This window comes from Limanda limanda, chromosome 3 (assembly GCF_963576545.1).
Source record: "Limanda limanda chromosome 3, fLimLim1.1, whole genome shotgun sequence".
Lineage (NCBI taxonomy): Eukaryota > Metazoa > Chordata > Actinopteri > Pleuronectiformes > Pleuronectidae > Limanda > Limanda limanda.
The window spans coordinates 25730107-25740889 of record NC_083638.1 but is presented as its reverse complement, the minus strand read 5'-3'; the positions used below and the strand labels follow the sequence as shown (position 1 = coordinate 25740889).

The window sequence follows — 10783 nt, the reverse complement described above, 5'->3', positions numbered from 1 at the left end:
TATTCTCACTAGAATTAAAAGAAATTGAATGTTGAAGTCTCTGTGAGCCAGGAGATGAAAAGGTAACCATATTTTCCTATCAGAGGCTTTAAGCAACTCACTTTGTTGATCACCAGCAGAGGAACGGGTCCAGATCGATTCCCTCCGTCTGAACTGAACCTCAGGAATCGACACACTCCGTCATTCTTAAACATTTGAAATGAAATCACAGGGTGCCTCGACGGGATCGCTCTATTTCCCACTGCCTTCTAAATTATCACACGAGACGGGACCATCGCAGAGGATTATAATTCCTTTTTCTAATTAAAAAAAGCAATGGGAAAGTACAGGTGGAGACATTGGGATGGAACAATGGTACATTTAACAGCATTTAACTCTGTATTTAACTCTTTGAATTAAATGTCAGTGTATCCACAGTATATTATCACACATTTCACTCGTTAGGAAATCTGTCATCCCACATTGCAGCTCGTACACAGATTGCAGAACATGGTTTTATTTGTTCCTGTTCGACCAGTGTAGTCGGCAAGGAAACAGGAAGTTTAAAAAAAAATTAAAATCAAATTTTTGCTTATTTTTTAGTTTAAAGGAAGAAATGCTTATTTAATTTGTGTCATCTCTCATCGTAATGATGTATTGAAGCAACACTACAGTTACACATGGTTGTGTTTTCTTTGTTGTGTGAGACCTCTGTGTGTATATTTGGCTCCGGTTGAGTTTGTGCAGGGTCTGAATTGACCCTGTGGCTCCATCTCCTGGTCGACAGCATTGTGTGTGTGTGTGTGTGTGTGTGTGTTTGTGTAAAAGGACCAGAAGTGTATCTCTTGATTTAGCGACTGAAAGAATTGTACGGAAAGACAATCACGTTTGTATTTATATCCGTCACTTAAAGGTTCAGTGTGTAAGATTTAGGTGCAAGGGATTTATTGGCAAAAATTAAATATTAAATAATCCTAGTGATGTTTTCACTTGTGTGATTTATTTAAATTGTACAAATTGTTGTTTTTGTTTACCCTAGAATGAGCCCTTTATATTTAAATACTTGATATTTACATCAGGAGTGTTTCCTCTCTACGGAGGCAGCCATGTTTTACGGTAGCCCAAACTGGACAAACTAAAGATCTTTTAAGTTTTTATGAAAACTGAAGGTTACCACAGGTTCTTCTTCATGTTTGGAAGGGGAGGGTGCGATGAGGGGTATTCAGCTGCAACATACAATGTTACCACTAGATGTCACCAAAGACTACACACTGAACCTTTAACATTGATTGATAGATTTTTTTTTTGAGTGACACTATAACAATTAATCACCTAAACTGTTGAACAGCACCAAAATCATTCAAGTGCATTTCACAATTTGATAATATAACCTGAAAATTGTGTTTTATAAAAGCTTCTTAATCAGTCAGTGCTACAGTATGTTATGAAGAATTTGTATTTATGAGAAAGAAAAGTTTTGTTTCCAGGTTGTGTTATAAACAGTTTACACACATCAGGTGTAAACGAATGAATGTTTGAATGAAATTAAAAGTGAGATCCCTTTTAACTGTGTTAATAAATCCAACACAGTCTGTCCTGTACAGCACGGAGCCGCACTCAGCTGCATATTTGTAATTAAAAACACTTCACTTCAGTTTAAAATGATCAATAAATAAAGTGATTTGGACCTTGTTGAAAAAACTTCAGGTTTTTATTCAGTCATTTTTTTCACAAAAGACAAAAGAGCATAACAGTAAAAAAAACACACTTTATATTTCACCTACAATTTTTCAGCAAGGTCCTGAAAATGACCCTGTGTTGATACTGTGTCTTCACCATGAGATTATATCTAAATTCTTTACACGTAAGTTTTGTTGTGATTAGGTGAAGGATTATCTGTTCCTCCATATGGGAAATGTGTCCTACAATTTTTTTGTTTTTTTACAGGACAGTGATAACACCGCATCACACACTGTTTAGCATCAGTCGTGGTCTGGTTCTTTTGCATCTGGCCCGGATTTGAGTTTATTTTCTTCATTTTAGACTAAAAATGTAAAAATGTAAAGCAGAATGTTAATATAAATGGAACCACTTTTACTTTCCCAACAAACAAAACTCTCCCACATAAGGCACAATGGCGAATAATCACTATCGAAGCTCAACTTTCCATCATCAGTTTAAATCCCACATGGAAATCAGAGGCCACTGACGCCAATTTGAAATCAAACTTCTTTCATTTGTTTTACAACACTCATTTTATGCTGATGTGTTTTACATAGACAGTCGCTGTGGGATTTTTAGTGCACCTGATTTCTCAGTAGTGGCAGTGGAGGAACTGAAGAATCAGACGAACAAGCAGAAACTGGAAAAAACGATTCACATATTTGATATTTAGCATTAAAGAAAATAATACTGCATTAAGTGGCTCCAATGCATTATTAACACACATACACACATACAGCAGACAAGCTGAAAAGGCTCTCCAACTTTGTGTTCACTGAATACATTTGCAATGCAGTGACCCGCAGAAGGAACAGGACGTCTGTTCATTCAAAAGTCAAATTTAAAAGCAATAGAAACATTATTCTGAAATTCTGAACAAATTATTCCTGTAGACTTAAGACGATTGGACAGAGGTTGAAACCAGCCAACCTGCCACCAACTAGCCTGTCTATATTCTGTACAATTTCTTATAATATTCTATAAATGCTGAGTACATCCTTCTTACAGACAATTTATTAGGTACACCCAGCTAGAACTAATGCCACGGTGTGGAACCATTATGTTTTCAGGTTGGCCATATACATGCACCTGTTTGACTGAAACTACACCGGTTAGCATTTAACCACACGGCCATGATTCTATTTGTAAGTGTGTCAAACTGTTTTCCAGTTGATAGAACAGTTTGATCTTTTTGGACGTTGTTATTTATGCTGCTTTAACTTATACAGAGTGCTGTTTCCGATATAAAGCCGACCCTTATAGATATAAATGCAGAAAGAATGACAGAAACACTATCCCTAGCTTTAGTGAGGTGTACCTAATAAACTGCCAAGTGAGTGTAGGCCTTATTTCTTATTTAAGATGCCATTCGTAAACATTTATTCACTAAGGACATTCAATTAGTGTTAAAGATGTGTGTAATCAAGGTCACACTACAGGCTCCAAAGTCATGATCAGTCACAATTTCCAATCTCGACTGAATGATCTCACACGTGGATACAAACAGCTTCTAACAATTCAGTATAATGACACCAAACAAGTTCACAGCTTAATGATAACTAAAGAATCAGGTCGATAAAGAGCTTTTATATTTTACCAAAATCGACGGAGACACTGAAACATTACTATTGTTTTTCCAATGACTTGTAATGAGCAGTGAATAATGAACTAAACAGAACAACGTATTTGATGCTCAGCAGAAGAAACCCATTCAAACTGCACAGGATCCTGTTCCTCCCATTTAAACATGTTTGACCCCTGAGGACCGAACAGAGAATCCCAGATGAGAGGAATCAGGACACAGTCAGTGAGTAGATGGGATTTCTACTGCACCCCCACTAATAACGTAACCTTGAGGCTCTATGAGACAGATGTCAGCACAGCAGCGGACATCTCTACTGCACAGGTGGACTTGTTGTAAGAGTATCCGCTGGTGGAGATCCCTCCAGGTCTCAGTCGGAGTCAGAGTCAGAAAACTCATCTGGAAAATAAAAGAGACAAAACACGTGCGTCAGTTTCCCACGTGTGCTTCCTGTTCGCCGGGCGCTCAAAAGAGAGAGACATTGGAAAGTGCAAATATAACTCGGACATGAGGAAACTAACTCAGTTATAGTGTTGAAGAAAACATTAACAGGTTTTATTACCCTGACGTGGTGTAGTTAACTTTGCTGTGTAGAGGGTTGGTTCATATTCACTGCCCCCTAGTGGTATCAAAGAGTGTTGATTATGAGGTCAGTGCAAACTGCTTCTATTACAATAAACAAATATGTTTAAATGATTGGCGATGATTAAATTCACTCCTTGTGTATATTCAATATATTTATAAGAGGTCCACACCTTCATTTTGTTATATAAACCAATACCAATAATGTTCTATTCTATTTTTAAACACTTAGGCTATGTATGTATATCCACATTTCTTTATAATATAAATAAATTAAAGTAAATATTTTATGGTGATGTGAACATGGGTGTGCATTATATAGCACAGAATGTTCAAACAGCATATTTCTATATCTATATATATATATAGATATATATTAATACATGTATGCCTATATACTGAATTGTCAAACATAAAAAACTATTTCTGCTACATATTATAACATTTACTTTTTTATATAAGAATAAGATATATATAAAATCGTAAATGTGTCTATGTTCAGAATAGATGTTCTCATATAGATTCCTATTTGTGCCGTTACCTTGCTGCCTCGACGGCTCCTCTGTGGTTCCCCCCCCCTGCTTTAAGAAAGCAGCGAGCTCATTAAAGATGAGGTAAAAATCTACAGCGAACACAATGGTCGCGATGAACCCAAAGATCTGAGAAGAGAGGGAGATATGAAACCAAGAGTTAGAGGAGGGGAAGTTATTGGACATGGGTTTACTGAGTACTAATGAAGAGATGTAGACTTTACCCCTCCAGCCTTCGAGGCCCCGTCCACGTATTTGGACACCGCCATTATTGAGACGATGAAGAAGATGACGGAGGCGGTCACACATCTCATGAAATCCTGTGAGAGAAAAGAAATCAAACTTAAACTTCTTACTTTCTTCTTTCAGCACTACTTTTCATGGGTTTCTTCATTAAAAAGCTTGGTATTTCATTTTTAAAATGTTTGATCTCACCATAAGAGGCCAGAGGAAGCCCTTAAACCTCTCGTTGAATTTGGTGGAGTAAGCAAACAACAAGAAGAGAGCGGCCAGGAACTCCAGCAGCGGCACGGTGACGAAGGCCGCAGCCTCGGACGCCGCGAAGCACACAAACGAGATGAAGGAGAGAGCCTGAAGACAACATATCAAACAGAGAGAGAGAGAGAGTTTGAGACAAGAACAAGAAAAAGAAAATCTCCGTTTTTTTGGTTAAATTTCTGTGTTTATTTATTTCTCAATAAGATGCTCGAGGTCACATTTACATTCTTTCTCTGAATAATGAATAAAATGGAATCTTTTCCCTTGAAGATGTTACACTGCACCGAAGCTGTGAGCCGGTGTGCGTTACAGCTTCAGGGCCACTTCCTGTAAGCAGATACATCTGTTTAAAGACAATGTTTATTAACAGGAGGCTTTTACACCGAACCCACAAACACACACTGATGTTTCAACCCGTGCTGGATGTGCAGTTAAGCAGTAAAGCTGAGCTTGTGTTTGAAGCTCTGCCTTGGAGGAGGTGGACGCAGCATATCAGTGCCAAATGAAAGCAAGTCCAGACACTGTAATCTGTAACAGGCCCGGCCATCTTGTCTTTGTCTCAGTCAGTCATCCCACAGCAGCCTGAGGCCAGGAACTCCCCCTGACTCCAGAACTGCTGCTGCTGCTGCTGCACTTTTAAGGAAAAGAGTCATGACTGAGAAGTGGGATTTTTCTCTGAGGGTTCTGGGGAAAATCCTGGTGAATGTTTGCTTCTGAAGAATAATCTGTGGGATGTCGGGACGGTGGCTGTGCAGCAGTGAAACAAGACACATCAGTGGGGGGGCCGGCAGTAGAGGACATCGTCCTCCATGTTGATACGCCACAGTTCCATGGTATCACACATTTGAACTGTGCCATGGCTGTGAGAACAATTATTATTTTAACTGCTGATTCCTTCTGTTTCTTTTATGACCAACCTGATAAATTAAATCATTTAGTTGGAAACAAATGTCTGGTTGTGAACAGCCTAAAATCCAAATATGTTTTATTTCGTCCAACAAGGAGATTGTGTTTTCTACCTTGTCCGTTTGTTTGTTTGTTTGTTTGTAGACAGTATAGGGCACATACAGATTTCCACAAGACTTAGTAGGAGGATGTGGTTTGGGTCAGAAAACAACCTATTGCATTTTAATGCAGATACGGGTCAGGAGAAAGATCCAGGAATTATCTTTCCTTCTTTAAATTTGCCAGATAGGGCTTTTTTCATTGAGGTTTCATGAGGGGACTGTTGGGCCTTTAAATTCAATCGATCTGGATAAAAAAAAACACCTTTTCTGTCAATGCTAAAGAAATTGAAAAATAATATTCCAGGTTCTGCCCCCTAATGTGGATCTAGACCGAAATTGAAAGGTCACTTCCCTGATCTACACCACATCCTCCCACCAAGACACATGCTTATCTGTCAAATAGTTTTTACGTCATCTTGCCTAAATAAACAGCCCGACCTCCATGGCTGACACAATGACATAAAGCCACGAATACGCAGGGACCAGAACATGTTTGGCATCAACAAATCATTTCAACAACTTTGTGTTATCATTCAAAACTCTGACATTAAGATGTCTGATCCTTTTGTAACAGGATCAGGAGGAAAACAGCATTTTACCGCCTGTAAAAAGTTAAATGAGCAGTTTGAAGAGTTATAAACTCAAAAACATCACAGCTCCCCGAGGCCAGAAACACACTACACCCTGAGTAAAGAATATTAATCATCCTTTCAGTTCATACAACACGAGGAGGAGGAGACACACTTTTCACACATTTACCACAACACGTGCCCTTCATCAACACCTCCACTGTGTTCTGGAAACATTTAAAAATGCTACAAAAATTTACACATTCCTTCTTGAGCTCGTTGCTGACGGAGAGTGAGACTTCTAAAGAGAAGTACACATTGGTCTGACACTGTATAATAGTGCACGCTCAGCAGGATGCGTGTCTGACTAACACTCTGCAGAGGGGTGCACCCCCGAGCTGTTTTCTCTCTGCTGACTTCAGGGACTGATCTCACTCGGCCTTGAGGAGGTGCAACAGAAACACAAACTGTGAGACATACCACTAAACTTAATGATATTATACTGTACACAGTGTGAGATGGAGTTTATCAAACATTTAAATCACATACCATTGATGTTGCAAATCAGGAACCAGGACTTAATTTAGGTAATACTGAATTTGTACTAAAAAAGCTTCTTCATTTATTTTTTCACATTATATTTACAGTGTCACACTTCTCTCTGATTTCTTTCAATACTTTCCGTCTTTTATTCCTAAGGTTTAATAAACCCATATGTTTAAACACTCATTCTACATATTCAAACTTTAACTACATATATTCAGATTTGTTTCTCTATATTCAAACTTTTCATTCAATATGTTAAATTTTCCTTCTATATATTCAAACTTTTCATTCCAGTCAAACATTTATTCAAGCATATCGAGTTTCTGGAAAGAAGCAGTGCCGTCCCCTCAGAGATGGAAATATCAAAACCAGGAAGAGATTTACCAAACTATCTGCAAAGCCAGATGCCAGCAGAGGAAAATGAGAAAATGTTTGAGAGTTTAAAGAAGAGGCGATAAGATACAAACACATCACGTCTCGATGATCAGGACCTAACTAAAAGTTGTGTTCATTTCAAACCTTCTCATCGTTTGTGTGGAATAAAGCATCTTAAACCAGTTTCTACAGTTTTAACAGGATAGGGGCTCCACCAAATTCACTCAGTTATTGCACTTATAGTCCTAGACAGATATTTAAACCCTGCACCATATATCACAGATCTGGAGCTTCGAGTCTCTTCCTCCTGAACCAGGTGTGCGACCTCATCTCAACACAAAGAGGGAAACGGTTGAGCCTTCGACTGTGAGCAGAAGCCAACAGGGTTAGAGAGGAAGAATTTTAGCCCAGGGGTGATGATCACAATCACTGTGAAGAGGCAGTAAAGAGGTCTTATTGTGTGTGTGTGTGTGTGTGTGTGTGTGTGTGTGTGTGTGTGTGTGTGTGTGTGTGTGTGTGTGTGTGTGTGTGTGTGTGTGTGTGTGTGTGTGTGTGTGTGTGTGTGTGTGTGTGTGTGTGTGTGTGTGTGTGTAGGGGGCTGCAGAATTGTGCATTCACACACAGTGAGGACTGTACTCTCGGCCTCATGTTATGGCAACAGGCTGAAGGATGTGACTGTGGGGAGATAACTGCTCTTATGGGCCGAACGTCACATGACACAGATGTGAGGGTTCATGCTTCTGCCAGAGGAGCCTTTTCCTGTCAGCAACACACGATGCACCACACAGTCCTTCAGTTCCTGCTTTGTGTGACAAAGTGACACAAAGTGACACAACACCATGAGACCAGGAGGTTGTTCAGCTCGACCACTGACGCTGCAGATGAGCCTTAACAATGAATAAGCTGCTTATGGAGAAGTTTTCATGCGCTGTCCATAATCCAGATGTTTCCACACACGTTTATCCTAAGTGTCCTCCCTCTACTAATGGAAACCTTGTGACGGAAACCTGACTGCCCTACATTCAAAGTGACACAGTGTCTCTAACTTGTTTGTAAATGTGCACTTTGCTGCCAAAGTTGCACCAAACTTTGAAAGTACCCAAAACGCGCAAAGGCTCCAGTGCGCACAGGGCGAGACTGTGGCACAGCTCCAGCTCCTCGTGTGAGGAAGAGGAGACACCCCCCCCCCCCCCCCCCCCCCCCCGGTCAGTTTCTTACCACTTCAGCGAGGAGCAGCATTCCTTTCTTGGAGGAGGCGAACTCCTTGCTCGGCAGAACCGAGAGCAGGACGTTCTGGGCCGGCGGCGGAGAGCCGGGAGCCTCGATGTCCCCCATGGTTCCTCACAGCGAAGCGACCCTGCCCCAAGTGCACACTCCTCAAACTGTGCGTGTGTAACGGGCTCAGTGTAAAAACAGGAGGAGGAGAGAGAGAGAGAGAGAGATAGAGCGCGCGAGAGAGAGAGAGAGAGAGAGAGAGAGAGAGAGAGAGAGAGAGAGAGAGAGAGAGAGAGAGAGAGCGAGAGAGAGAGAGAGCGAGAGAGAGAGAGAGAGGCAGCTCGGGGGTGGAAACGGAAACAATGACAGCGCGGAAGCGAGCTCCCAAAAAGAGCAACATCTGCTTTCTCCAGATGTGAAACGAGAAATGTCAAAGAGGAAATAAATGTAAAAGATGGTTCGAATGAGTCACAGGTTTGTATTTGTTTATTAATATGTGAAGTCACTTAATACTTACAGCAAGAATCTTAAATATGCTGCAAACTGCAAACTTTAAAGTAAACCTTCAAAACGTATTATTGCAGAACAGCATCACAGTACATTCCAGTACTCATAAGTAGAAGTAGCTGCTGGTGTTACACGTTACACATATATTTAAAGTACCAATTCATGATCCACTGCATTGATTTGATGTGATCGATTCACTTATTGACTGTTTGGACTCTGGCCTTCACCTCTCGGCTGGTTGAATGTGATGTTCCTGATGAGAATGAAGCCGTCTGCACTGAGCAGAGCAGCCAACACCAGGGCGAAAATCTGCAAACAGAGAGAGGATTTTAAAAGTAAATGGTACAATACAACACATCTGGAGTTCAGTGCACGTTTATCTCTCACGTTAGAGACTCAACTTCAAGATAGCAAGTAAATCTTTGGACGTTAGTGTTGATTCTGAGTCTTCCAGAACACGTGTACAAACTCAAGCAATTACAGTTAACTCTGTATGTAACTGCTTAAGTATTAGAGTTGAAAACTTTATGTTTTTTTGTAAATCTGCCGAAAATATGCTCAAGTTTGAGTTACATCCTCTGCAGTGGTGCAATGATTCAATTAAAATAACAAAGTATTCAGGGAAACTGAAATCCTCATGAATGAAACCACCAAGAATGAGATCATACGTATTAAATAAAAGTTAAAGAAGGTATATCTCACCCCTCCCACCAGCGTGCCTGTGACGGTGTGTGTGCTCATGGCCAACAGGCTCAAGACAAGAAAGTAGACGACTGCAAAGACCGAATTGCAAACGTCCTGAAGAGAAACAAGAGAACAACTTGGGACAATGCAACATGTAGAGCGGCTTGTTCTCCTCTCTCACCAGGCCCATGAATACTTCATGACAATAGTGTGCCGCAGAGCAGAACTCACAACTAAAGGCCAGAAGAAGAAGGTCAGCCTCTTGTTGAGTTTGAACAGGTACAGCAGCAGCAGCAGTGAGGTGATGAGCAGCTCCAGCACCGTGGCTGTGATGTACTTTGGTCTGGATGCGACCGTGAAACACACAAAAGCTGCAAACAGAGTCACCTGCAGCAGGAGAAGAGACACAACACCCCACAGATCACTTCAATGACAGAAGATATGCTTCAACTGTGATTTCCTGAGGAGAGATTCACAGGTTGTGGTTTTTCCTGTCCGTCACCCAACATGTTGCAGCTCTGGCAGAGAAAGAGGAACTGGTCCAACATCTACCTCTTAAACTGTCACTTTCCTTTTCACATTTTCAAACTATAGCAGCCGATCCCGTTTCTGCTTCAGCCTCTAAAACGCTCTCACAACAACATACATGTGAGTCATTACAAACTAGTTCCAAGTAACTGAATTACACAGCAAACATGTGACTCCTCTGAGTTATTTCCTCGTGCACTTTGTCTGTTCCAGTTTTCTAACGTGTCCAGGGCATTGTCGCTAAAGTTCAGCTGTTTCAAAGCCACGATGATGAAGATGATGATGAAGAATATCTCACCATCTCTGCTGCCTTCAGGATCCCCCTCTTGGATTTGAGAAAAGCCACGTCCACGTCCATGGAGGTGACCGGACCCTGATCCGCTGACATGTTGATGCAATAAACGACAAGTCGCTCAGTTTCCTGAAACAAGTCGTTTCCTTTGAAGGAAATGACTGCTG

General features: G+C 40.7%; 2 protein-coding genes across 3 annotated transcripts; both read right to left on the bottom strand.

The window, feature by feature from the left end:
* Positions 1–1676: 1676 nt before the first annotated feature.
* On the bottom strand, positions 1677–8781 carry cmtm3 (CKLF-like MARVEL transmembrane domain containing 3). Of its 2 annotated transcripts, XM_061068937.1 has the most exons (6): positions 8609–8781; positions 4831–4986; positions 4620–4715; positions 4407–4524; positions 3846–3902; positions 1677–3682 (listed from the first exon to the last, which is right to left on the bottom strand). In XM_061068937.1, exons 1-6 carry the CDS (start codon positions 8723–8725, stop codon positions 3654–3656), a joined length of 573 nt encoding a protein of 190 aa, XP_060924920.1. In that variant the 5' UTR covers positions 8726–8781; the 3' UTR covers positions 1677–3653. The 2 variants fall into 2 exon arrangements, with proteins under 2 accessions (XP_060924920.1, XP_060924921.1); XM_061068938.1 differs by lacking the exon at positions 3846–3902.
* Positions 8782–9099: 318 nt separating this feature from the next.
* Positions 9100–10713, bottom strand: LOC132999145 (chemokine-like factor). Its single transcript, XM_061068939.1, has 4 exons — positions 10623–10713; positions 10028–10183; positions 9815–9910; positions 9100–9421 (listed from the first exon to the last, which is right to left on the bottom strand). The coding sequence occupies exons 1-4, from the start codon at positions 10710–10712 to the stop codon at positions 9311–9313; spliced, it is 453 nt and encodes a 150-aa protein (XP_060924922.1). The 5' UTR covers position 10713; the 3' UTR covers positions 9100–9310.
* Between the last annotated feature and the right edge of the window lie 70 nt (positions 10714–10783).

What these genes read in the sequence shown, in the direction of transcription:
- cmtm3 (XM_061068937.1), bottom strand. Translation starts at nt 8,725, where the DNA reads ATGGGGGACATCGAGGCTCCCGGCTCTCCGCCGCCGGCCCAGAACGTC. An exon ending in GGGCCTCGAAGGCTGGAGGG is followed by an intron (nt 4,525 to 4,619) that starts GTAAAGTCTACA and finishes CTCTCTTCTCAG; the next exon opens with ATCTTTGGGTTCATCGCGAC. An exon ending in GGAGCCGTCGAGGCAGCAAG is followed by an intron (nt 3,903 to 4,406) that starts GTAACGGCACAA and finishes TGATACCACTAG; the next exon opens with GGGGCAGTGAATATGAACCA.
- LOC132999145 (XM_061068939.1), bottom strand. Translation starts at nt 10,712, where the DNA reads ATGTCAGCGGATCAGGGTCCGGTCACCTCCATGGACGTGGACGTGGCT. An exon ending in TCCTGAAGGCAGCAGAGATG is followed by an intron (nt 10,184 to 10,622) that starts GTGAGATATTCT and finishes CTCCTGCTGCAG; the next exon opens with GTGACTCTGTTTGCAGCTTT. An exon ending in CAGGCACGCTGGTGGGAGGG is followed by an intron (nt 9,422 to 9,814) that starts GTGAGATATACC and finishes CTCTGTTTGCAG; the next exon opens with ATTTTCGCCCTGGTGTTGGC.